At 52.0% G+C, this 27858-nt stretch overlaps 1 protein-coding gene across 1 annotated transcript; it reads right to left on the reverse strand.

Annotated features, from left to right (window-relative positions):
- Positions 1-472: 472 nt before the first annotated feature.
- Positions 473-27823, reverse strand: ATP6V1B1 (ATPase H+ transporting V1 subunit B1). Its single transcript, XM_089923032.1, is given in 14 exon segments — positions 473-858; positions 1056-1160; positions 2023-2105; positions 2345-2495; positions 2642-2765; positions 3751-3848; positions 4366-4467; positions 5408-5547; positions 6425-6502; positions 7095-7188; positions 7397-7495; positions 7575-7679; positions 20295-20350; positions 26948-27823. Coding segments are annotated over 14 exon segments (1737 nt in total). The 5' UTR covers positions 27066-27823; the 3' UTR covers positions 473-474.
- Positions 27824-27858: the final 35 nt, after the last annotated feature.

Genomic DNA, 27858 nt, shown 5'->3' on the forward strand with positions numbered 1-27858 from the left:
TCACATTGCACCCAAGAAATTTATCAAGATATTTTTTAACAAAGATAAATATCTCCCTAAGAAGAATTCTGTTGTCACCTGTTAAGACACTAATGTAGCCTTTTTTTTTTTTAAGGTGGAGAGAATAGTTTAGTGAACTTCATGTACCCCCGCAGCTCCAACAATTATCAGTGTTTTGCCAATCTTGTATTTACATGAGATAAACTCTTGGAAGAGGGCAGTGGTACTTTTAAAATACAAATGCTCCTATCAGAACAAGACAGAGAATATAGGCTTAACCACCTTCTGTTTCCCATGTCGGGGAATCCAGGGAGAGGACTGGAGCGTAGGAGCCCCCCATAACCTGTAGGGGACTGAGGGTGGGCATGGAACGATGGGTTAAGGTGTGCGGACCAAGACGATAGGGCGGGGTGTGTAGATCGGGCGGCGAGAGCGGTGCCAGGACCTGGCTCCGGGGCCAGGCTTCCCGCGCGGCTAAAGCGCCGTGTCGGGCTCGGGGTCCGGCGGCGCCCCCTCGCGGGAGTAGAATTCATCGATAATGTTCTGCGGGATGCGCTTCAGCATCTCCTTGGGGAAGATGCGCAACAGCTTCCACCCCAGGTCCAAAGACTCGAACACCGAGCGTTTCTCGTAGGGACCTAGGGACAGAGCAGGAGTGTTAAGGGTGTGTGCGCGTGTGGGTGTCGGACCAAGGGGGTTGCTGCCTGAACGCCCCCAACGCGCCTCACCCTGGTTGATGAAGTTCTTCTCAAATTTCTGCAGGAATTCCAGGTAGAGCAGGTCCTCGGAAAGGAGCGCCTCCTCCCCCACCACTGCCTTCATGGCCTGCACGTCCTTCCCGACGGCGTAGCAGGCATACTGGTGAAGCGGGGAGGGGGTCAGCGGTCACGGCAGGCTTACCGCAGGAGCCCCGTGCGTGTTCCCCCATGTGACTGTGCGGGGACCCCCAAAAGGGGAGGAATTTTTTTCTTCCAGGAGAAAAGTTCGTGGTCCAGCTAGGGCTCCAATCTCCAGCTTCTGAAACTTCCCCACCGGCCCTTGGGCTCTCTCCTTACCAGCTGGTTGGAGACATCTCCATGGTCCTTTCTCGTCATGCCCTCCCCAATGGCGGACTTCATCAGCCGCGAGAGGGAAGGGAGGACGTTGATGGGGGGGTAGATCTGGGCGGGGGATGGGGGGGCGGGGCGAAGAAGGCGTGTCAGAAGGCAGGGTCCAAACTTTCCCTTCTTTCCCACCTCTACTTGTCTTCCCTCCCCTTGTGGTTCCCAGCAGACTGGTCGTTATTCATCCCACAGAGAAGTCAGCTGGTCACACCCCGCCCTCTATCGCCCACAAATTCTAGGGCTTGGGTATAAAGGTGTCTACATGTGCGCACCTAGACAGGAGAGTGGAGGGGGAAGATGCCATGGCATTAATTCATGAAAGTCTCGCTATTTCAAAACTTCTGATTATTTGGACAAAAGCCAGGTAGAACCTTAATAGTTCATAGTTGCAAAGAAAAACCGCCAAACAAAGAGGAAAGAGTAAGGGGGTGGCCTAAGATGGGACAGACACATTTTCTAACCCTTTGGTACATTATTCACCACCTACTTGTGTCAGTTACCTATTGTTTTTGCTCACCAAAGCAAATTACTAGAAAGGAAAGAGAAGTGATATTTATTTTGTATCTACGATCTGCTAGATGCTTTCTGTGGGCCAACTTATTTTATTTTATTCTCCACAATGCAACTGTGTGACATATATTATCATTCCCATTTTATAGATGAGGAAACCTAGGATCAGAGAGATGAAATGATTTTCTCAAGGTCCCACATCCAGGTAGGCTGGATTCCACCCAGACTTGTCTTCTGTCTGGGAACCAAACAGTCTTCATGGGGATTATCTCCTGTTAGGGGTTAGCCTTGTCTGGCCCCTCCTCATTCACAGGGAGATGAAGTACAGGGGGTGGTGGGACATTGGTTATTAGTCAGCGTACTTGGAGATGGTGGAGAGAGCAGGAAGTGGGTAAGGAGGGGACAGTACCTGTCTGTTATGAAGCTGTCTGTCCACGTAGATCTGTCCCTCTGTGATGAAGCCCGTCAGGTCTGGAATCGGGTGGGTGATGTCTGCAAGGAAAGGCACTGGTGTCAGTGTAGATCCAGGTCTCCACCCACTCAGGGCCATGTAGGTTCTATTCCCTCATGGGAGTGGGTGATCGGGGGACGCAAGGAAGGGACAGTGTCTACCCTGATGGAGGAACAGGGCTACTGCACACCTATATAACGAAGCATGGGTCCTTTAGGTGTCTGGGTAGGATGGGAGGGCAGGAGGGTTGCAGAGGGTAGTAGGCAGGGAGGCGGCTCACCGTCATTGGGCATGGTGAGGATGGGGACCTGAGTGATGGACCCGCCCCGGCCCTCCACACGGCCTGCCCGCTCGTAGATGGTGGCCAGGTCTGTGTACATGTACCCGGGGAAGCCTCGGCGCCCGGGCACCTCCTCTCTGGCAGCTGAGACCTGCAATGTTCGTGGGCCTTGGGGTAAGAAAGGGAGCAAGAGGCTGACACAAAGGAAGGGGAGTGGGGTCTCAGTGACCATGAGGAAAGGGGTGGGGACAGGCCTGCGTGGGCCAGCTCTGGGCACAGTGACTACAGCCACCTCACCTCCCGCAAGGCCTCTGCGTAGGAACTCATGTCCGTCAGTATGACCAGCACGTGCTTCTCACACTGGTAGGCAAGGAATTCAGCCGTGGTCAGTGCCAGGCGCGGGGTGATGATCCGCTCGATCCTGCAGGTACGGCCAATGTTTAGAGAGCCACGAGGCCCAGGCCTGTGCTCCATTTAGCCCCAGTGCTGAGTGGGTGGTGAACTGGGAAGCTGGTACAGTGCACAGCAGCAGAGGACTGGGTAAGATGAGCCCCAGGCCCCAGCCCCCAGATCCAGGCCATGGTTCCTGGGAGTGGGCCCTCAATCACGTCCTGCTATTCAAGGTAGGAATGAGGACAGAGGCGGGGACAGGCAGGGAGCTGGGTGAGAGAGGGACAGGCAGGGCCAGGAGTGACTGATGACGATGACAGTGTCCCTCGTCCCCCAGGGCACCCGAGCTTGGGTCATCTGGAGCACTCACACACTCTGTGTCCTCGGGGTCCTTTCCTTACTGTTCCTCTCACTATTCCTTGCTGGGCGTGGGTCAGAGGCTGGCCTGCCCTGGCAGCCCCTTCCACTGGGGGCAGTCCAGGCACTCTCAGTCCCCGGGCTCTGTGCCTGTGGTGCTTTTCTCTGGTGACGTCATCTGGGCCTCCTGAACTCTGCTACCTGGTTTGAGTTCCTTCTGAGTACCTTCAGTTCCCAGGACAGTTTATTAGATTTTTTTTTCATCACCTAACCTACAAATTTAAACTCACATTTTCTCAACTTTTAAAATAGCAGTTTTTCTAAGCGAATGGTTTAGGAAAATATCTCTTTAGTGGTGACTTTGTGGAAGTGAGTCTCGGATGAGGGGTCCTGACTTGGGATGGTGGCTGGATGCAGGTTGTGGGCAGGGCGGAGGGGCGACAGGTGGCAGGCGGGCTGTGGCCCAGCTCCCTGTCTCTCCGTGTGCTGCCCCTACCTCTTCCCCAGCCTTGGTGTCCCCATCTCCACAATGAGGGGTTGTTCTCCCAGCTCTGGCCCATGGCTGTAGTTCTGGGATGCCTGAGACTTGGTACTCTGGGTCTTGGAAGGGGACAGGGCCTGCTGCCTAAGGGCGGTATGGGTGCCAGGGGACGGCTCACGTGGGGTCGTTGGCCAAGTTCAGGAAGAGGCAGACATTGCCCATGGTACCGTTCTGCTCGAAGTCGGACTTGAAGAACCTGGCTGTCTCCATGTTCACCTGGACACACAGCAGGGAGGGCTGGAGGCGGGGACCAGGCCTCTTCCCTCTCTTCTCAGTAATGCCTATTGACTGACCTGCTAACGGTCACTGGGGTGAACCTGGGGCTTGAGAGGGCAGGGGCTGGGTTTGCTGCCCAGTCCGGGATAGGGTCTCATCAGAGCCCCAGAGAGAGGTTCAGACTTCAGGCTCAGCTCTGCTCAGTGCCACCCCTGCCCCTTACCCTACCCGCTGCTTCCCTGCCAAACTCCCTGTCCCTGCCTTGGGCCCTCTAAGGGCCCCCGGGATCCCAGCTGTCCTGGGCTCATCTTATAGCTGCTGTGGCCTCTGGGCTTCTGTGGGGCACACACTGCCCGCTCCTCCAGTCATGCTCTTGCCTCTCTCACCAGACAGACTCCGACTTTGACGGCTTCTCAAGAAGAAGGATAATGCTTCCCCCATAAGACTGGGTGTGCCAGGGGCCAAGCCTACCTGCCCATAGCTTCCAGAACTTGCCATTCGGCCCAGCCCCTCTTACCCCCATGGCTGCAAAGACGATGGCAAAGTTGTCATCATGGTAGTCCAGCACGGCCTTGGATTTCTTCACCAGCCCAGCCTGGCGGCAGATCTGGGCAGCGATCTAGGGATGGGAGGAAGGACAGCAGAACCAGAGCTCGAGTCAGCCCTCTGAGCACCACTGAGGAGCACGGACAGGGTAACTCCCAGCCCATCCTGCCGCCAAGGCCTTCGGCGGGAGGGACCCAAGGTCAGCAAGGAAGAAGGGCTGCCCTGGATCCTACAGCCGCTCTCAGGGGAGGGCTGCCTTATTCTGTGGCACCTGAGGACCCAGGGTGCCTGTCATGAGGAGCAGCATGGAAAAACAGTTCCAGAGAGCAGCTGCCTACCACGGGTTAGGGGCAACTTGGTCCTTCAGAGTCCCCTCTGCCCCGTAGCCTGCTAGGGGTATCTCTGGGGTTTGCCCCAGGCCTGCAGCGTGTGGAGTTTCCAGTCGTCATGTCCAGATCCAGGATGAGCGTGTGTGTAGGGGGAAGGCAGGGACACTTCTGCCGTCTAATCCCTCTGAGCATTTTGAGGGTGAGCTGGGGCGCATCCAGGAGTAGAGGAGTGGGGGTGGTCGGGGGGGGATCATCTAGAAACCTTGTCACACCAGCTGCTCTGGGAAGAAATGGGCTGTCCACTCTGGGTAGAGGGGGTAGGGCAGGAAACCTGCACAGGGAGGCTTCAGACGGCCGTGGGGCTGGCCTGAGGTGGGGTTCGCTCAGTGCAGGCAAGTAAAGACCGTTGCAAGGACCAGTGGTAGAGCCGTGGGCTCAGCTGTGCAGGACAGTCAACACTGAGGCTACCCGTGGGCTCTCTCATGAGGCAGTGCGAGCCCCACTCACTCAGGATGCAGGCTTGGAGATCTGTCTGGGGGCCCTGAGTCCCTGAGCTGCCAGGACACAGCTGCCGGAGACCCCAGCCTGCTCGGCACAGGAGGCCCCCCTCGCTGGCCCACCAGCCCCGGCCTCTGCTCCATCCCTTCCCCTTGGTCGTGCCCACAGGCCCCTCGAAGTCCTCACCTCATTGTGGGGGAGCCCAGCTGCTGAGAAGATGGGGATCTTCTGGCCACGGGCAATGCTGTTCATGACGTCAATGGGCGAGATGCCCGTCTGAATCATCTCCTCCGGGTAGATGCGGTTGTGGGGGTTGATGGGCTGGCCTGGGAGACGGTGACCATGGACCCTGCTCAAGCGTTCAGGCCTTGCCCGCCCTCCCCCACCCCTGTCCCAGACTCCGGGGCAGCACTGTTTAAAAGAATTTTCTTCCATGATGGAAATGTGCTGTAACTGCGCTGCCCAAAACATAGCCCTGGCCACGTGTGGCTATTGAGCATGCAAAATGAGGGGTTTTTTAAAAAATTAATTTATTTTATTTTTGGCTGTGTTGGGTCTTCCTTGCTGTGAGCGGGCTTCTCCTTGCGGTGGCTTCTCTTGTCGCGGAGCACGGGCTCTAGGCACGCGGGCTTCAGTAGTTGTGGCTCATGGGCTCTAGAGCGCAGGCTCAGCAGTTGTGGCACATGGGCTTAGTTGCTCCGCGGCACGTGGGATCTTTCCGGACCAGGGCTCGAACCCGTGTCCCCTGCATTGGCAGGCGGGTTCTTAACTACTGTGCCACCAGGGAAGCCCCGCCATGTGGCTTTGAAATGAACTTTTATTTCATTTGAATTAGTCTGTATTTCAATAGCCACAGTCCAGTGTTCCCTTGGACGGTGCCACCCAGGCACATTAGGAGTGGCAGGCAGGTGGATGCCAGAAGGCAGGAGAGTGAGGGTCTTGGGCACCTGGGGAACTTTGCACAACGATGATAGCATTTTATAGGAACGGGACATGAAATGCAGCTGGCCCCAGACAGGGTGGCCTTTGCTGCTCTCGTATCTCACCTGACCTGCCTGTTAGTATGACCAGTCCTGGGGGTGAGCCCTGGGCAATGGCCCTGGCCTTTATCTGGGGCAGAATTTCCAAGGGCGAGGTGACAGAGGCAGTGACTGGGGTGGGGAAGGTAGTTGGGGGCTGGGTCCCGAGCCTCCGGCCACTTACCATTGATATCCAGGAAGTCCTCTGCCATGACCACTGGCCCCTTGTCAATGGGTTTGCCAGAGCCATTGAAAACCCGACCTGGGAGTGGGTGAGAGGGGTTGAGTGGTGCTCAGGAACAGCCCTGGGTCTCTCACTACCACTCACCCTCCACACCACCAGCTCTCACCCAGCCCTCGCGTCCCAATTGCCCCATGTCCCCCTCCCCTCAGCCCTTGGTTACCCCCAGGGAGCTGGCTACAGTGACTGCCTCCTTGGGGGTCTTTCCTCCTCTCCTGGAAACCTTTACAGGCAAGGCCTTGGTCCAGAACAATGACTCTAATGGGGAGTTTTAGGGCTGGAAAGAGGAGAGGGCCAGGTATGGCAGATCTTGGGAGAAAATTAGGGGATGTGCAGTTCGTTCCAGCTTGACCCCAAATAGACAGCTACCTCCTCTGCCTCTAATTTACTGAAGCTGCCTTCCTCATGTATTGAGCACCTGCTGTATGTCAGGCCCTGAGCTGGGGTTGGGGGTCAAAGACAAGGCACAACCTCTGACCTTAAAGGGCTCCCAGGGGTGGCAGACTAGGTAAAGAGGCAACGACAGTGCGGTCTGCTAGGTAAGCACTTGGTCAGGGAAGCTGGACTGGTGGGACAGAGGGACGCCCTCACCCTGCCCATCCCTACCCCTCACCCAGCATGTCCTCCGACACTGGAGTCCGTAGGATGTCCCCTGTGAATTCGCAGGTGGTCTTCTGGGCATCGATCCCAGAGGTCCCTTCAAACACCTACAGGGTAAGAGGTTAGTTAGTCTAATAAGTGGTTTGCTGGGGAGAAGGGGGCCTCCCATTCTAGGCTCCCTTTGTGTCCAGCTCCGGGCAAAGCTCTCTCAGGGGAAATAGAACATTTTCTGCCTTTGGAGTTTATAAGATAGTGTGGAAACTTTGTGGATTCATTCATTTATTCAACCACCAACATCTTATTGACACCACTTACCTGAACAATTGCCTTGGTCCCAGCCACCTCAAGCACTTGCCCGTTCCTCTGAGTCCCATTGGGGAGGGTGAAGTTGACGATCTCAGCATACTGGGCAAACTGGCAGGAGGGGAGAGCACCCCAGAGTGTCAGTGAGACCAGAGGTGAAGTCCCTGTCTCCTCCCCAGACTTCCTTGACCCATTCTCAAGCTCCTTTCTCCCATCTTGTGCCCAGATACTCCTGGAAATGAACTTCAGAGACTGGTAAGTGGAAAGCTTAAATTCTGTTTGGGAGGCAGTATACCTGGGTGGGTAGGAGTACCGTCTTCAGAGTTGGAAGACCAGGGTTAGAATTGAAGCTCTGACACTTAGAAGCTGTGTGACCTTGTGGAAGTTACTTAATGTCTCTGAGCCTTACTTTCCTCATCTTTAAAATGGGAATAATACTAACACCTATTTCGTAAGGCTGCTGTGGGGAGGAAATATACGGAAAGTCATTAGCTGGTGCCGGGACCTTATAACAGCTCAATAAAATGTAGTAGCTGTTATGGCTGTTTAGGTCTCCTGACAGCACCATTGTTTCTGCCCCTGTGGACTAATGGTGAACACACTGGCAAAGTTCTCTCCTCAGCTCCCAGATGTCCCCATCTACCAGTGGCAATCTTTCCCTAGCCATGGGGCTGGGATCAATTCACATGTAGTCCTCACAGGCTTCAGGAAAAAAACGAATCAGGCAATCACTTTGCTTTTGGCTAAGATCAAGTGAAGTATTCATTCTTATCAATGTAGAAAGCATCTGGCCAACATCTGGAATATATAAAGAAATTTTACAACTCAACAATAAAAAGACAAACACCTTATTTTAAAAATGGCAAAGGATCTAAATAAACATTTCTCCAAAGAAGATATACATGCGCCCAATAAGCACATAAATGATCAACTAATTAGTCACTAAAGAAATGCAAAACCACACAATGAGACAGCACTTCACACTCATTAATATGGTCGTACTGAAAAAGATAATAACACGTGTTAAGGTTGTGGAGAAACTGGAATGTTCAGACACTGATGGTGTGAATGTAAAATTGTGTGGTCACTTTGGAAAATAGTCTGGTGGTTTCTCAAAAGGTTAAATATAGAGTTACAATATGACCCAGCAATTCCACTCCCAGGTGTACACCCAAGAGAAAGAGAAACACATGTCCACATAAAAACTTGCATATGAAGGCTCATAGCAGCATTATTCATAATAGGCAAAAAGTGAAAATAACCCAAATGTCCACAAACTGACAAATGGATAGACAAAAGGTGGGATATCCAGGCAGTGGAATACGTCAGCTTTAAAAAGGGATGAAGGGGACTTCCCTGGTGGCGCAGTGGTTAAGAATTCGCCTGCCAATGCAGGGGACACAGCTTTGAGCCCTGGTCCGGGAAGATTCCAGATGCCATGGAGCAACTAAACCCGTGCGCCACAACTACTGAGCCCGCGTGCCACAACTACTGAGCCCGCTTACCACAACTACTGAAGCCTGTGCGCCTAGAGCCCATGCTCCGCAACAAGAGAAGCCACCGCAGTGAGAAATGAGAAGCCCCCGCACCGCAAGGAAGAGTAGCCCCCACTTGCCGTGACTAGAGAAAGCCCGCGTGCAACACAGCCAAAAATAAATAAATTTAAAAAAAAAAGGGATGAAGTACTGATCCATACTACAACATGGATGAACCTTGAAAACATCATGCTAAGTGAGAGAAGCCAGAAACAACAGGCCACACAGTATATAATTCCATTGATATGAAATGTCCAGACTGGTCAAATCCATAAAACAAAAAGGTTAGTGGTTGCTGGGGACTGGAGGAGGGAGGATTGGTGGTGACAACGAACAGGTTCAGGGTTTCTTTCTGAGGTGATGAAAATGTTCTGGAATCAAGCAGTGGTGATGGTTCCACAACTCTGTGTATAGACTAAAACCCACTGAACTATACACTTGAAAAGAGTGAAGTTTATAGTATACACATTATAACTCAATTTTAAAAACCAATCAGGCTGTCCCTCCAGGACCCCAGGCAGCAAGTGGGTAGGTGGGTGTCTGCCCCAAGGGAATCCCCGAGCTCCGCTGTCAGTGTGTGCTTCAGGAACCAAGTTCTAGATGAGGCTATGAGCCAAGCCAAAGAAGCTGGGCTGGGAGAGCAGACGTTCCCAGCTGACACTGGTCCTCAGCTCTGGTCAGCACCAGGAGAGCTAGGCCTTCCACCTGCACCTTCTTCCCAGGGGAGGTCCTGGAGAGAATGCATGGCATCGCCCAGGCTCCCTCACCTTGCTGCCCATCCACCTGGCTTCCTTGATTCACTTCAGGGGTAAGTCATAATCTTAATCCAATAAGAATAAATGTAAAAAAGACTGCATCTCTCCCTGCAATGTTTCTAATATTCTGGGAAATTAAAGTACTCCTCTAAGTTACTCCTTGGACATTAGAAGAAATCAAAACTAAAGTCACAGAAGAAACAGAAAATAATGAAAAGGATATCACTTCGAACACATCAGTGTTTTCTGATCATAATCAAAGTAAGTTAGAAATCAATAACAAAAGGATAGTTAGAAAAACTTCATACATTTGGAAATTTTGAAATGTTCTAAATATAGAAAAAGTGGGACTTCCCTAGTGGTGCAGTGGTTAAGAATCTGCCTGCCAATGCAGGGGATATGGGTTCGAGCCCTGGTCCGGGAAGATCCCACATGCCGTGGAGCAACTAAGACCATGTGCCACAACTACTGAGCCCGCATGCCACAACTACTGAAGCCCGCGTGCCTAGAGCTTGTGCTCCGCAACAAGAGAAGCCACTGCAGTGAGAAGCCCACGTGCCACAAAGAAGAGTAGCTCCCGCTTGCCGCGACTAGAGAAAGCCCGCGCACAGCAACGAAGACCCAATGAAGCCAAAAATAAATATAGAAAAACTTATAATCAGATTAGAAAACATTTAGCACTAAACAATAATGAGAAACTATTTTTCAACACACATGTGATGCATTTAAAGCTTTAAATGCTTATATTAGAAAAGAAAAAATGTAGAGGTAGTTTAAATGTATGCAACATGTAAAGTTAGAAAATAGAACAGCATTAAGATTCCAAATAAAATAAAAGAAATAATAAAAGGGCAGAGATCGTTAAAATAGAAACAAATATATAATAGAGATGATCAACAAAGCCAAACTGGTTCTTTGAAAAGACTAATAAAATAGACAAATCTCTGGCATCACTGACTAAAAGACATGAGTCAATAATTGTTGGAATAAAAAAAGTCAAAGCTAGCTATACTAATAATATTTAAAATAATTTTAAAATTATGAATAACTTTATGCAATATATTTCAGAACTTAGATGAATAAATTTCTTGAAAAATACAAATCAAACCAAATCCAATTAAAAACAAAATAGAAAGCCAGGATAGTCCTATAATCTTCAAGATATTGGATAAATAACTTAAAATCTTTCCAGGAAGAAAACACCAGTCCCAGATAATTAGTGAGTTCTAACAATCAAGGAACAAATAATTTGAAACCTACTTAAGCTCTTCAAAAGACTGGAAGAAAAACTCCAGTCTTAATTAATGTTATGAGGCGAGGATAATCTTGATACAAAATAAGATAATAATGGGAAATTTATAGGCAATCTCAATCATGAACATAGATGCAAAAACACTAAGCAAATATTAGCAAACTAAATCCAGCAATGTACCGAAAAAGACCACAAGTTACAAACCAAGTAATAAAAGAAAAAATTTAAAAAACAAAAAATGAAGATAAACACATACACACAAAAGACCAAGTTGGGATTATTCCAGGGATTCAAGGTTAGTCTAACATTAGAAAATCTACTAATAAATTTATCTTATTAATGAATTAAAGGATTAAAAAACATGTTATCTCAACAAGTTTTACAAAAAGTTAAAAAAAAAACTATGATTGAAAACAAAGAACAAAACTATTCTTTGAAAACAGAATAAAAGGGAAATTCTTTAACCCCAAAAAGTAGCCTCAGAAAACCTACAGAAAATATACTCAATGGTATAAAGTATAAAACAGTCTCTTTAAATTTAGGAGCAAAACAACACTGCCTGCTATCAGCATTCCATTCAGCATTGTACTGGAGGAACTAACCAAAGTAATAAGATGAAGAGAAAACAGAGATTAGAAGAAAACAAAACTATAAAATGGAAAACTCCCAAACCCCAAATCTAATATAGTACCCCCAAAAAACTATAGACTAATTTCTCTTATAAATATAGATGCAGAAATTATAAATAAACTACTGGCCAGTCAAATCAAACAATGTATTAAATAAATAAACATGTATGACCGAATAGGGTTTATTCCAAGCATACAAGCTTAGATCAATCAACCTCTGGGAAATTCTGAAACGGAGTCAACATTTCACAACATCATTTATAATAATAGGGAGTTTGTGAACCTAAAAGAAAAACCCCACAGGATTATGCAAATAGAAATCAAAAGGCTTTTGATATAATTCGGCAGCTGTTTGTAATGCAATTCTATGTGAAACAGGAATGGAAGGTAACTCCTTGAATACTAGACTATTTACCAAAACCAACATCAACATCCTTCTAAATGGTAAAATGCTAAGCCTATTTTCATTTCCAATAAAATCAGTAATGCACAGAGAGAGATGCCTGTATCACCGTTGTTACATAATGTTGTTTTGGAATTTTTGGTTTATACAATAAGACCAAAAAAAGAAATTGAGAAGTATACCAATAAACATAAATAGAGAATGTTCTATTTTTAAAAAAGATAGTGAGGGAAGACCGTATTCTTCAGAAATGTTAAAGAAAGGCTGTAGAGGGCTTCCCCGGTGGTGCAGTGGTTGAGAATCCGCCTGCCAATGCAGGGGACTCGGGTTCGAGCCCTGGTCCGGGAAGATCCCACTTGCTGAGGAGAAACTAAGCCCGTGCTCCACAACTACTGAGCCTGTGCTCTAGAGCCGATGCGCCACAACTACTGAGCCTGCGCTCTAGAGCCCGTGAACCACAGCTACTGAGGCTGTGCACCTAGAGCCTGTGCTCCACAACCAGAGGAGCCACCGCAATGAGAAGCCCGTGCACTGCAACAAAGAGTAGCCCCCACTCACCACAACGAAGACCCAATGAAGACCCATTTTATAAAATAAATAAAGTTATCAAAAAAAAAAAAAAAGAAAGGCTGTGGAAATATTCCAGGTTATAGGAGGCTAAACAGACATGATGATTAAATGTGATACCAGGCCCTAGACTGGATCCTATACTGGAGGGAGAAAAATGCTATAAAAGACTTTATTAGGTCAGCTTATAAATTGGAATATAGATTGTAGATTAAAGTATCAATGTGAATTTCTAAAGTTGATAACTACTGTGGTTGTGTAAGAGAATATCCTTATTCTTCGGAAATACACACTAGAGTTTTGGGCATAACTTACTCTCAAAATATCTAAAAAAAAAAAAAAATTAAGCACACACACACACACACACACGCACACGCATATACACTCAGAGCAGTGATAGAACAAATGGGTAGATGGATATTCCTTGTACTATTTTTTTTTTTTTTGCGGTACGCGGGCCTCTCACTGTTGTGGCCTCTCCCGTTGCGGAGCACAGGCTCCGGACGCACAGGCTCAGTGTCCATGGCTCACGGGCCCAGCCACTCCGCGGCATGTGGGATCTTCCCGGACCGGGGCACGAACCCGAGTCCCCCGCATCGGCGGGCGGACTCTCAACCGCTGTGCCACCAGGGAAGCCCCCTTGTACTATTTTTATTTTTGCAACTTTTTATAAATTTGAAATTGTTTCAGTAAAAAGTCAAATTAAAGTATAAATGCCAGCGGGAAAAAGACACGACTCCCTATATCTGCAGATGATATTGTATATCTAAAACCCCTAAGAGGATCTAGTTAAAAACAAAAACAAACGAAAACAACCCCATCCAGGACTAATAAGAGAATTTGGCTGTATACAAGATAAATATATAAAAATCAATCTCAGATTATTTTCCATTGTGTTATTATAAGATAACGAGTATAGTTCCCTGTGTTATAGAGTACATCTTTGTTGCTTATCTATTTTATTTAAGTCGTTTGTACCTGTGAATCCCACACTCCTAATTGATCTCATAATCTGAAAAAATATATATATAGAGCTTCCCTGGTGGCGCAGCGGTTAAGAATCCACCTGCCAGTGCAGGGGACACTGATTCGAGCCTTGGTCCAGGAAGATCCCACATGCCGCGGAGCAACTAAGCCTGTGCGCCACAACTACTGAGCCTGCGCTCTAGAGCCCATGAGCCACAACTACTGAGCCCACGTGCCACAGCTACTGAGGCCCGTGCGCCTAGAGCCTGTGCTCCGCAACAAGAGAAGCCACCGCAATGAGAAGACCGCGCACCACAACAAAGAGTAGCCCCCGCTTACCGCAACTAGAGAAAGCCTGCGTGCAGCAACGAAGACCCAATGCAGCCAAAAATAAATTTATTAAAAGAAAAAAAAGCTTCTCAGTTAAAAAATATATATATATAAAACTGATTCACTTCGCTGTACACCTGAAACTAACATATTGTAAATCAACTATACTTCAATTAAGAAAAGTGTTCCCCCCAAAAGAATCACAGAATATTAAAACGTATCATTAAACAAAGTTTATGCAAAAAGTGAAAGAAAAACAATCGCTATTTTTTTCTATTCCAGCAATCAACGGAAGAGGAAATGGAGAAAAATATTTCATCCACAAGAGGGCCAAAACCCATAAAATATCTGGAAATAAATTTAACAAGAAAGGTACAAGAAAATAATAAACTCTTACTGAAGGACAGAAAACAAGCCCTGAACAAATGGAGAGCACTAGTGCTTTCCAAGACAGAATGACTTACTATCACAAAGATATAAATCCTTTTCAAAAATATATAAATTCAATGCTTTCCCAATGGATTGCTTCTCCTGAAACTTGATAAAATGATCTTAAAATTCATGTAAATGTCTGAGAATATCCAAAAACAGTTATGGAAAAGATCAGGGGTGGAGGACTTGCCTTGTCAGATATTGAAACATGCTCTAAAGCTACTGAGGTCAAGTGGTCAGTGTTGGCATGAGGCAGATGAACGGAGATGTTGGAAGGCTAGAGTCCAGAAACAGATCCCAGATGTTAGGAGACTATTAGAGAACAAATGTGGCATATAAGTTCATAGGGAAAAAGAATTTATTGTACAAATGGTGCTAATACACTGGGTATCTATCCCTATCATAAACACAAATGCATTCCAGGCATATAAAAATTTAAATATAAAACTAAAACAAAATACCAGAAGCTTTTCTTCTTTCCTTTTTTTATGGAATAATCCAGTTAAAAGCTGGATAAGAGAGACATCTTTAAGCAAGATAAGAAATCCAGAAGCCATTAAAAAAAAATAGAAATCTTTGATAATATAAATATTTGAAATTTCTGTATGGCAAAGATACCATAAACAAAGGTGAACAATAAACAAAGCAAAACGTACAACTCAATGTGTAGGAAACGGTCACAGAGGAGGAAGTGCGATCTCAAATGATAAAAAGATACTCAGCTCCGCTAGTCATCAGGGAAATGCAAATAAAAGCAAGATAGGACTAGTCTTAACCATTAGGCAAAATTACTGGAGAGCACATATTCAGTGCTGGCAAGGATGCTGGGAAGTGGGTCCTCTCATGCATGGCTGGTTGGAATATGAATTACCACAACCTTGCTGGGCAAGCAATTTTGCTCCAAATTGTCAATATCTATTTAAAAATAAATATAAACTTTGAACCAGCAATTCCATTTTGGGGGAATCTATCCTGTAGCAATAAGGGCACCAGTATAAAAAGGATATATATTGCTATACTATTTGTAATAGCAAAACCTGGAAACATGCTGATTGTCTATCAAAAATGGAATACATCATGGTACATCCATACCACAGTATGTCCAAACCATAGTCGCTATCAAAAAGAATGAGTAAAATGTGTATCTACTGACATGGAGGAAATACTCGATACATTTTAAGAGACTAACACCAACGTAAACATCTAACTTGCTTATTTGCCCGTATACAGCAGGATCTTTACATTGGTTATCACACGAGGGTGGGAATAAAGAGGTTAGGGGCAAATAGTTAACTTTGTGTATTTTATTTCACTAGTTACAAAAAGCATGTTTTGTGTGTGCGTGGAATTAAAATGTAAAAAAAAAAAATGGGGGGGGAATTCCCTGGCGGTCCAGGGGTTAAGACCCCGCGCTCTCTCTGCAGGGGGCCGGGGTTCCATGCCTGGCGGGGAACTAAGATCCGGCAAGCAGCGCAGTGCGGCCAAAAAAAAAAAAGGGCGGGGGGGAGTAGGGGAACATGTTCAAGTACAGTGACGTCGTTGTCACCATCACGACTATCATTATATCCCCTGCTGTCCACACACCAGTGACCTTCAGGGCCAGGGAAGAGGGGTGGATGGCTCAATTCCCCTAAGCGGTGTGAGTAGGGTGAGGTCCTCCCCCCAGGGCTCCCTGCGACCGGAAGTTGAACCTGAGACAGGAGGATTCCCAGCTCTGACAGTCACTGAGAGAAGCTCTGGCTTGGGGATGCCAGGAAGGCGATCTTCTTTCCTCCCAAACCACCGTCAGGCCCCGCGGAATGGGGTCACTGGGGAAGGGGGCTCGCCCCAAGAGGAGCGCTGAGGTCCGCGGAGGGGCTGATGCCGGACAGCTTTTGGCTTCATAACCACAAGAGGGAGCCCAAGAGCAAGGACTGCGAGGCCCCGGGAAACAAGTTAAATACAAGTCCTGGCTCCAACCTCTCTTCCGGTCTCTGTGGGCCTGTGCCTCTCTCTTTAATGGCCACTGGCCTCATTGTCTGGGGCGCAGATGGTGGGCTGCTAACCTCAGGAGGAAAAATGCTCGACAGAACACCAGCCTGAGCGGGCCGCAAAGCAATTAGGCAGTGGGCCCAATGAAAAACAGGCAGCAGGCTGATAAAAATCGATCCTTTGGGAACTTCCCTGGTGGTCCAGTGGGTAAGACTCCACGCTCTGGGAACTAGATCCCACATGCGTGCCGCAACTAAAGATCCCGCATGCCGCAACTAAGATCCGGCACATTCAAAATAAATATTTTTTTTAAAATTCTCTATTACCTTAAAAAAAAAAAAAGCGATCGTTGGTATGTGGGTTTGTGCGGGTGATGGAGAGGGGAGAAGAGGTGGCACACTGTGTGTCCCTGAAAGATGAAACATCACAGAAAGTGAACTTTAAGCAGCAGAGAGGTTACAGCCAGATAGGAGGAAGAACCCTCAGAACCATGGAGCCCAAGCATGGAGGGTGTTATCTGGAATCCTTAGGAAGAGAATGCCAGTTATTTGTTTGGGGGGAAGGGCGGGTGTGCAGCGGGAGAATTCCAATGTGCAGCAGTGAGCTTTTATTTATGCCCCGTTTCCCAGCCGCAGACCTGATTCTCTCAGCTCTCATTGTTGGTTACTAAGAGAATTGCAGGGAGTGTGGATGATTCAGTGCAGCCCACCTCCTCTGCTGGAGATTCAACCGAGTTCCCAACCAGCCAGGGGTCAGGCACAGGGGTGCTGTCGCATCCACTCAGGAGCCTGGGAAGTTCTTAGCAAGCCTGGCAGGACTTGGACAGGGCGTGCTGCCTCCAAGGCTTCTCCCCATGACAGCGCCCAGGGCAGTTTGGGAACTCCTCTTTGGAAATTGTTTTTGGAGCTGATGCACACACTTTTTTTTTTTTTGGTTCGCGGGCCTCTCACTGTTGTGGCCTCTCCCGTTGCGGAGCACAGGCTCTGGACGCGCAGGCTCAGCGGCCATGGCTCACGGGCCTAGCCGCTCCGTGGCATGTGGGATCTTCCCGGACCGGGGCACGAACCCGCGTCCCCTGCATCGGCAGGCGGACTCTCAACCACTGCGCCACCAGGGAAGCCCTGCACACACTTTTGAAAGCTTTTTCCCTGATGAGTTTGGGAGCAGCCACAGACATTTGGAACCTAGTCTGGTGGGTAATGTGAATCTCAAACAAGGGCCAGTTTGAATCACAGAATATAGCAGGCAGAGATCGTCTAGAACAGCGGTTCCGAGGGTGACCCGGCCCTCCGGCAGCATTAGCCACCGGGAGCTTGTCAGGAATGCACATTATTGGGCCTCAACCCAGGCTGCTACCTTAAGAGGTTTTCATACAATTTCAAGGCCCTGATTACCTGTCTAAGAACTTTGGATCTACGCAAAATTCTTCCCCCCAATATTTTTCCATTTGAGAAGGATGGAAGCAGAAAGCGTTATTGCCTGTGATTCAATTCACACAGAAGGTGGCGCTACAGAGACAGAATTGTGGCATTTTTGCCCAAGCAACTCTAGAACAAGGCGTGTGGGACAGTGGAGAGGGGTGCATAAAGGTGCCTTCTCCATCTCCTGCACTTATGAGACTGTCAACTTCTGATTCCTTTCCTTCCCTCTGCAAGCCCAGGATTTTCTGGGTGTCTCCCTCACCCAGTTACTCTGTTCTACACGAGTTACCGATGTGTCCAGTAATCACAGAACCATAGCCTGGGAATCTATCTCCAGTTTCCTAGTCCAGCCCCACCTTACAGCTGGAAAATGGATGTCTGCATAGGTACTGACTCTCCATACAGAGTCCTATATAGACTGACAGGGAGTGTGGCAGAGGTGGGCAAAGTGGCAGGAGATTCACCAACTGTTTATTTAATCAAGCATATTAGCATTTCCGCATTCCAGGCAGGGATCTCGCTAGCTGTTCTCAAGGAGGAATAATAACAATACATTTATCTGATTTGATCCTCACAACAATCCTATTGTCTTTTTTTTTTTTTTTTTTTTGCCTTGCTGCAGGGCATACGGGATCTTAGTTCCCCAACCAGGGATCAAACCCATGCCCCCTGCAGTGGAAATGCAGAGTCTTAACCACTGGATGACCAAGGAAGTCCCCTATTGTCTTTTAATGGCTGAGGAAACCAGGATTTACAATCCTAGATGGATGGTTCTCAGATTTCAGGCAGCATCAGATCACCTGGAGGGCTGTGAAAACAAACTTGTGGGCCCTCAGAGTTTTTGATTCTGTCAGCCTGGGGTACAGCCCGAGAATCCGTAGTTCTAACAAGTTCCCAGGTGGTGCTGATGCTGCTGATCTAGAATTGACGGGTAGTTAATAGAAAGGGTGGGATGCATCTGGGATTAAAGTTCAAGAAGTCTGAATCACACGGTCTGGTTCCAGTGCGCACGTGCAGACCAACTCCGCCACACTTCTTCCCAGGGCGTCCCTGACACTAATGGGCCCAACTGTGATGTCTCCATGAGCTTGGAATCTGTTTTCCAGAAATGAGTGAGTCTGATCTCTTTAATATAGTTGGCTCAGATTTTGACAGGCCCATACTTATTCATGCTCTTATTCATTCATTCATTCACTCACCCTTCCTTTGAACAAACTGAGCCCCCATGATGGGCTAGGTGTTCAGTAAAAGTACACCGTGGGGCTCTGGGAGCTTGGGATTTACAAACACCATCCAAGTCCAATAGGAGGGCACATTGTGGTGGGCGGAGAGGGGCAGGGAGAAGACATGTGGCCAGGTGGTGACCAAATGCCTCGATGGATGCTGCCAGCAAGACAATACACAAAGCTGAGAGCAGGGACAGGCTCACTGCTTCCAGGAGAAGGTGAGTCAGAAGAAGGGACCAGGGGGACAGGCAGTGGAGAAGGCAGAGTATGCACAAAGGCCCAGAGACATCAAATGGCAGCTTCACAGAGACAGTGTGGGTTTCTAAGTGGGGAAGGGAGAGTGATGAGATGTGGAGAGGTATGCAGGACCCTTAAAGGACAGAGGGCCTGTAAGGTGAAGCCATGGGGAGACCTAGTGAGGTTGGAGCAGCAGAGGGAAGGGGTCAGGGCTCCTATGGCTGCAGGGTAGAGGATGGGAGGGCGCTAGGCTGGGGCCCCTGAGGCCATGGCCATGATAAGGGTGTGGTGGGTGGGAGATTGCCGACGGAACATGGGTCAGGAAGGGAGGAATCAATGTGGCACCCAGATTTCCAGTTTGGGGTTGGGTGGCGTGGGGTGGGAGACAGGGGCGGAACTGGTTGGGGGGGAAGCAGAGTGATTGGGTAGCTTTGCAGAGCTCTTTACGCCTCGAGAATCCCCAACCCCGGGACTCAGAATACTGCCAGTGTCTGCCATGGTCCTACAGTTCCCTGAGGACACCAAGTCGCCCGCACCCCACCTCCTCCGTGAGGCCCGCCTCACTTCCCTCAAACTCAAGCTGCTGGCTCCCAGGCTGAGACAGTCCAAAGACCTTTGAAAGCCTCAAGCTCTGGAGAGTCAGCTGGTATCCATCTGCCTGCCGCCTCCTCCTCTTCCTTTTAAAAGAAGACCCGTGAGGGCTTCCCTGGTGGCGCAGTGGTTGAGAGTCCGCCTGCCGATGCAGGGGACACGGGTTCGTGACCCGGTCCAGGAAGATCCCTCATGCCGTGGAGCAGCTGGGCCCGTGAGCCATGGCCGCTGAGCCTGCGCTCCGCAACGGGAGAGGCCACAACAGTGAGAGGCCCGCGTACCGCAAAAAAAAAAAAAAAAAAAAAAGAAGGCCCATGAAAGACAGCCATTCTACTGATGAAGAAAGAGGCACGATAGCTGCAATGCCCCTGTTCATTGCTGGTAGGAGCAGGTCTCTTAAGGCCCACAGCGGAGCCCACAGAAAAGGCAGGAAGAGAAAACCTCGGGTGGCCAGGGAGGGAGAATGTGGAGGTGGGTGTCTGGGGATCTGGAGCATGGGGGCCACCAAGGGGCAGGGCAATTTAGAAGAGATCAGTACAGGGGCCGGGAGTACTGGGATTTGGCCGTGGTGCCTGGGAAGAGACAGAAGTCTTACCTTGACCTGGTCCAGCACCACCAGGGGCCCGTTGACGCTGCACACGGTCCTGTAGGCTGGGGGAGGGGTGGGGGGGGTGAGGGTCTCACACCGACACCCGACACCCGGAGAGACAGACACACACACATAAGCATCCTCCACCTTCCCTTCCTCTAAGCACCACCCCCTCCCCTCTCTGGAGCCTGGGCCGTCAAGGTCATTAGCTGTGACAGGGCCAGCCACCATTGCTGTAAGGGTCATGCCCCTGCCCGCAGGGCCCCCGCTGCCTCGGACACCTGCAGGAGGCTGGGGGAGGGCCAGGGCAAGGGCAGAGGCCCCTCGAGTCCTTCCCTCCCACACCCCCAGCCATCAGAGGCCTTTCTCATCTCTGAGGCTACTTCCCGTCTGGCCTCGGCCCCCACTTACCCACTACTCCCTCCTCTCTGACCCACAGCATTTTCAAAAAGCTAGAGATGTGATGAGAGCTGCCCTCCCTGCACCTCAGCAGGGCCACACTTCTCTCCATCACCCCACACTGACTGGGCACTCGTGTGTGTGTGTGTGTGTGTGTATGTGTGTGTGTGTATGTGTGTGTGTGTGTGTGTTGGGGGTGCAGGCATCAGTGAGAAAAGTCAGCCAGGGCCCTGCGCTGCCACGAGGCCGGGCTCACTGGGCGCCTGTGGGAGCGGGGAGAGAGCAGAGCCACAAAGGAGGATGAAGCAGATTGCCCCCGTCCTGATGGCTGGAGAGAGCCACAGATGGGGATGTGAGCTCGGCTTACAGGGAGGGATTGGGTTAGACATCAGGAAATACTTCCCAGCTCCAGTGCTGGGGACCCCAGTAGGAGAAGCACAGACTGGCAGACAGGAAGCTTACTTTGGTTCTGTGAGGCGCTAGCTGAGGGGCCCTGGGTCCTTCCATCACCCATGACCCCGGGACATGGTAGCCCTTCTCCAGGGTCCTTTTGAAGTGCCAGTGGGACAACTGGGGTGAAGGGACCTGGCAGGGCAGGATGGTCAGGGGTGACTGTGAGGTCGCTGGGTCACTCCCAGGCTGGAAGGGCCTCCGACAGGAGAGCGGTGCAGCCCTCCTCTCAACAGGCCAGGAGAATGGGGCTCAGAGGAGTGGAAAGTCCACCCAGGGACACAGACCCCTGTGGCAGAGCAGGGGCAGGGCCCCCCTCGTGCTTCCTATCACACCACATGGGGTCCCGCCTGCCTTCATGGTTTTAGCAGGCCTGCCGCCCAGCTGCTCCCGCCAGGCGAAGTTAAGCGGGGCTCAGTGGTCAACCCCTTATTTTTGTCAGATCGAAGTTCCTTTCCTGGGGACTTAGTCTAGGAAGACTGACTGGGCAAGGTGATCCTTGCACAGATGTTTTCTATGTTCTCCTGAACTTAAGGACTATTAGGAAAACTCAAGAAAGCTAAGTTCTTCTCAGACTTGGGCCCAGAGCTGGGGCACTCCCCTCTCCTTCCTGCCCTCAAGCTACCAGCCCCCACGTGCACCTGAGCCACTCTCTTGTCCTTTTCCCATGGAGGTGGTGTCCCATCTTCCATTTAAGCCAGCCCCTCCCCGGCACTGGGAACCAGGCCCTAGAGAAGGCTGAGCACTAGGGTGACCCGCCAGCGTTCCTTCTCTCTGTGGCCTTCTCATCAAGCAAGTTCTGGTATTTTCCATCTTAAAATCACACCCTCCACCCCAATCCTTGTCCAGCGACGATCACAGCCCGGCTCCACTGCCCTCTCCACCTGCCACCTGCCCTCTGGCTTTGCCCCTGGAAGGGACCAGGGCCTGGATGTACTCTCTCCTGCAGGTCCCTGGAGGCCCCGCCCCGCCCCTCCCCTCCCCCCCTCTGGCTACTCCTCAGCCTATTTCCTTACCTTTGGATGCTGAGACCTCAAGGCTGGGACCTGGTTCTTGACATCTCACTCCTGCCCTCCAAGCTCTGCTTCCCCCCTCCCTCCTCCCGTCCTATTTTCAAGCCTGCCTCTCGGATGCCTTCACAATACTGGGCTAGGCAAATAAAGGAGGCAGATGAAAGATGGAGCCTACAGTTTAAAAGGGGATAAAGATAAAACAATTGCCAACTGGTCTGAAGGGAAAGAGCAGGGTGGGCGGGAACGGGCTTGAACACCAGGCTTGGAGCTCATGGAGGAGGTGCCTTGCAGGAAGGGCCATTTGAGCTGAGGCTCCAAGGTCAAGTGGAGTCATCCAGGCAGCACCCAGACAGCTGGGCAAAGGGCACATCTGGCAGAGATAAGGAGGCCCAGGGGCCCAGAGAAAGAACTTGGGGCCTTTGGGGAACAGTGTTCACTGCTGGATTCCACCTCTTAGAAGAGTGTGGGCCTATGATGGACACTCAGTAAATATTTGTTGGGTGAATTATGGAAGGTGTCACCTTGTCCCACCAGCCCATTCCCGTATATCCCACATCAGGACCTATGTGTTCCCCCTACATATACACACACACCTTCCCATCCCCAGACCAAATGAGGATCCCGTCGCCTACTCTGGCTCCTGCCACCCCTGTGAAGGTAGAATGGAAGGGGTGATAAAATGAATACACAGGCTAAAGGGGTTGTAGGCACAGGAAGACCTCAGCCTCTGGAGGGTTAGGGCAGAGGCCAGGGCATCCACCTGCCCACCAAGAAAATCACCAAACAGCCCTTCCTGCCCAGGGGGCATTTTGATCAAACCCTCTGGGTTACTAGGACTGTGTGAAGTAGAGAGGAGCCAGGGAGCCCAGCAGAGGGAGGGTGGAGGACTGTGAGAACAGGGGAAGGAGCACGGGGCAGGGAGACCCACGTTTTCAATAGCCCTGGGGAAGAGCTGGCATCTTACTGGCCCTGTGGAGAAAATACCAAGACAACTCTAAAGTACCAACAACTCTACCTGCCAAGGGGAGGCGCGGTGAAGGTCACAGGCACAAAGAGGGGAGCGATCTGGAGGTGGGGGGGCCACTCCAGCTCCCAAGGAGGGGCTGGTCTGCGGGGAGCCCAGGCAAAGTGCTTGCCTGCAGCAGAGCTGGGTGCTCGGCACTTCTCAATTCTATGCAGCATGAGGTCTCTAAGTCCCCATCTCATCACACCAGCCTCATCCATAAGCTGCCTTCCCAGGATTCCCAAGGACTCGGTGGTTCTGGGCTCTAGTTGCTGGATGAATACATCGCTCCATAGCCTGGACCTTTCATCGCAGATAATCCACTTACGTGGCCATTTCGGTTCAGTGTCTGGCTATTGCCTTCCTTTGTCCGAGGCCTCGCCCTTGACTGACTACGGCAGCTCACTGGGCCCTTTCCCCTCTGAAGTCCCACAGCTGCCACCCAAGTGGGTGCCCTGCCCTCCAGCTTGTCCGGTACTGGAGACAGATCGTGTCGTCCCTTCAGACCAGGGTGTCTCCTCTGTAGGACTAGACAGTATCTTTTCTTAGAGGCTGTCTGGTTTGGACACAGCCAAGGTGGTGGCTGAGCAACAAAGGTGTCCTTGACCGGAAGCCAGGTCTTTTGTCTGCACCCACCAACTCTGATGGTGTCCGTCGCATGGAGTGGCAAACTGAGGCCCAGGAAGTCTGCGGATTTCTCCTAGGGCCCACCACAAGTCAGGACAGTAGCCTGTGGCACTCGAGGCCTAGGGCCCTACCCCAGCCCAGGGCACGTCCCTGACCCTGGAGGTGGTGCTGGAGGCAAGGGCTTGACGAGAAGACCCCTGAAGGGCACGGACACGTTGCAGACACTCCCTCCAGCTGCTCTGCCCACCCCCTCTCCATTGTCCTAGCTGACACTTCGGGTTGCTCTTCGGGCTGCGGGCCCCTTCTGCTCCCACCTCCCCACCGCCTTCCCCGGCAAAGGCTCAGCGGGGCTCCGCTAATTAGGGCCGGCTCAGCCACACCTGCAGCGTCCTGGGAGCCAGCAGAGGCGGGCGTCCATGCGTGAGGCCGGGGGGTGGGGCGGAGCGGATCAGGCCCTGCACCTCCTCCCAGATCCCCGCTGGAGGGATTAGGGGAGGGAGGGCAGGGGCGGAGGGTTCTTAGAATCGGCCCAAGACCCTGACGGTGGAACTCTCTCCGTGTAACCTCCCTTGCCTTTCTGTTGAGGAAACCAAGGCAGCCAGTGGTTTGGCACTCAGGGCCCTGGGCCATCGTACCGGGCTCCAGCCCTCCAGCCAGACTGCCAGCCCGTCCGTCCTAACCTCTGCTCCTGCGGGGCGCCCCGACCCCTCACCCCACCCCTTCTGCCCCACACAACCAGCTAGAGCTCCTGCCGCCTCCTCTCCATGGAGCACAACTCCAGCTCTGAGGAAGGCAGAGGGGTCCCTTCCTTCCCAGGGTGGATACTGCTGGGGTCCCTCCCCATCCTGATTCTACCCACCCCCCTTTCTGCCCTATTCCCTCCCTCAGCCACTGCAGAGAAATCACCTTTAATGCCTCTGGCCTGTTTAGTCCTCCTCCTCCTCCAGGAAGTCTTCCCCTGGACCCATGCCCATGGCCAAGCGAGCTCTGGGGCTGGGAGTCAGCTGCCCCGTCCCCTGGCCCTCTGGTCCCCCAGCTCTCCTCCTAGGCTCCTTCTGCCTCTACACAAAGTTGTGCCTGGAAGTGCTGAGTCCCCTGGTGGGGCAGGAGGGCACAGAGGGGCGCAGAGGGGAGTCCACCTGCCCAGGCCCCCGAGGAGGAAGGGAGGTGTTGGAGAAAGCTGCAGGTGCAGACGCACGCTGGAGTCCAGCCTCCCTCGGGCGGGGGCTGCCGGCCGGCCCCAGCGTGGACCTGTGAGGACAGGACGCCGGTGTGCAGCGAAAGCACAGGAGCGGCCTCTGTCTTCACAGCAACACCTTTAACGCGGCACTGGGCGAGGGGCTCACCTCGCGCTCACCCGTGACTCTGGGTGGGCTGTTGGGTGTGAACACAGTTGCCTGGCTGGGGGCCGCATGGTGCCAACGGGGGCGGGGGGGACACTGCTGTTCCTGCTTCCAGCCGGGGTCAAACGTCCTGGGCCTTGGCCCTAGTGCCAGGGCTTGTGGACTATAAATAAGAGGCCGGCTGGGAGGGGATCCCGGGTAAGGTTGCACCCTGGGAGGGCACATTCCAAGGAAGAGGAAAGCCAAGCTGTAGGTCCAGACCTCAGACCCCACCCCCCACTCAGCACCCAGGCGGCTCTCCCGTTCTCACAGGGGGAGGGGAAGACGGGGGAGGAGCCTGCGGGGGTGGCCTAGACAAAGGTCAGCCGACTCTACTCAGGTCTCCAGGCCCGGGCTCTGGACCCCGGGGGGGCACAGTCACTGCATATTTCTGGGCCTTGGTGACCCCGGCTTTGCAGTCGGGGAGGATCTGGACCTTGGTCCTCCCCGGGCCCGCGGGGCCTTCTTGATAAATCCGACCCCACTCGCTGTCAGTTTTTCCTTAGCTGGAGTGTTCCGCACCCCGCGGTGCCTGCCTCGGGCCTCAGGTGGTGGCCCACCCAGCCGAGGCGCTGCTCCCCCCGAGCCCTGGGCCTGGCCGTTCTGCTTCTGCTTTGCTCTCCGTGGTGTGGCCCCGCCGCACACGCAGCTCTCAGCTGCCTCTCCAGACACTCCCCCTGCCCCGGTGGGGCTGGCTGGCTGCAGAGGGAGGGGTGGCCGTGCTACGCCAGCTTCTCCCCATACGCACCCTCTTGGGAGCCTCTGGCTCTGCTTAGCTGGTGCCGGCCAGGCCGGTTTACTCCAGTGAACGGGGCTGTCTGAGAATTCAACAATTCACCACACCAGGGAATGTGACCTTGGACAAGGAAATATGGCCGGAGCAGGGGTCCTCACTTTGGTCCTGGGGACTTCCAGGGTTTTCTGCCCCAGACACCCGGACTCGGCCCACCCCTGCAGGACGGGCACTCGAGCCACACCCACAGACGCCCCCGATGCCCCCTCGGAAGCTCGCAAGGGTCCACTCCAGTGCCCGTGGTCCCCACACCCCTACCCCCGGATGCCAGGCATGTGGCATCCTAGCTGCTCACACAGACATGTGACGTCATCTGACCACACACTCATCCATGTTCTCCCCGTGAACACGCATGCTTGCACACACACCCCCACCCTGAGTGTACAAGCACGCACACACAGTCTCACACATTTCCTTTCTGATCACACACACGCTGTCACATACATATTCACACACGTATGTCATCACTCAAGTGAAGGTGGGGGCACAGGCCCACCCAGGCACATGCCTGCCCCTGGTTCCACACCCAGGCACCCTCCCCCAGAATGCACACATGACATGACACACACGGTGTCAGGTGTTCCCCATCCTGAGAACGCACACGTACTCTGCGTTGCCCCAGGGACACTTGATTATACAACTCCTCACACTGAGTATTCTGGTGTACACATGCACACACCCCAAACACACATATGCACACAAGAGTGCACACACACACACACACTCTTGGGGGCAGCTGGGAGCTCTCTGTGGACTTGGGGTCTCAGTGCAAGATCACTGATGACAGGAAGTTTCCTGCAGCTACTCCCCTGCCCTTTCTTCCGGGGTACCCTGGGCTGGGGACCCCCATCCCCCTACCCGCATCACTCCGCAGGACCGAAAGCCCCTTAGGTCTCCCCAGGTCTCGGGTCCTCCGCTTTCCCTGAGGCTAAGAAGGAGGACCTGCAGACCCAGCAGCCCGCCCGACCTCACCCACTGGGGGTCATACTCACTGACACGGGGGTGGGTGATGTAGTTTCGGGTGACCGCCTGCGTGTGCTCTCGGGTGGCACCCAGGTTGGAGCCACTGCTGGGGACCCCCCTGGGGCTACTGTCTACCTTTGCGGCCATGGTGAGGTGGAGGGCTGGGAGCTGAGTGCCTGAGCCTCCAATACTTCTGGCCCAGCTGGAGCTGGAGAGAGCCGGCCGGCCTCCCCCTGCGGCCACCCCTCCCTTCCACCCTCCTCTCCTCCCCCGGGGTTGACTGTAAACACGGAAACCTGGCGCTTTGGCTCTGAGCTCTTCCAGATCTGGGAGGTGCCCTAGGCCACCTGGGAGTGGGAGGCTGGGGGAGGGGCAGAGGGGTAGGGCAGGCTTCTCCCATCTCTGTCTGTTCCTCCATTCCCGCCCCCCCCCCCAGCCCTGCAGCCGGTGTGAAGTCAGCCCTTCCCCCGGAACCTCAGGTGCTCTGACAGCCCCATGCCCCTCACATCTCCTGCTGGGCTCCCTCCCACACCCTGCTTCCGGCAGGCTGCCATCTCCTCAGGTCTTCTCACTGTCCTCCCAACCTGCTCTCACCCTGCCCTCCTTGCCCTGACCACATCTGGGTACCTCTTCCCCCGCAAAATTCCATCATCATCTTTTTTCACACATCTATAGAGGATCATTCTTGGGCCAGCTTCAGTGCCACCTCCTACAGGAAGCCTTCCCTGGATCCTCCAGCACCCTGGATTCACCACACATCTGATCTCTTTCCTATGTCCTGCCTTTTGGGGAGTTCTCTCATTGCCACCACTTGGCTGTGAGCCCCCACAAGCTCAGCCTGTGTTGTTCCATCAGACTTGGGTCTCCTTAAGCCTTTCTGTCTCATAATATTGAGGGCTCCCTGAGAACCAGGGCATGTCTCTCTCCATTGATCACAGGA

The sequence above is a fragment of the Delphinapterus leucas genome, chromosome 13, assembly GCF_059928025.1.
Source record: "Delphinapterus leucas isolate spDelLeu-1000000601 "Yukka" chromosome 13, BTC_Dleu_Yukka2, whole genome shotgun sequence".
Taxonomy (NCBI): domain Eukaryota; kingdom Metazoa; phylum Chordata; class Mammalia; order Artiodactyla; family Monodontidae; genus Delphinapterus; species Delphinapterus leucas.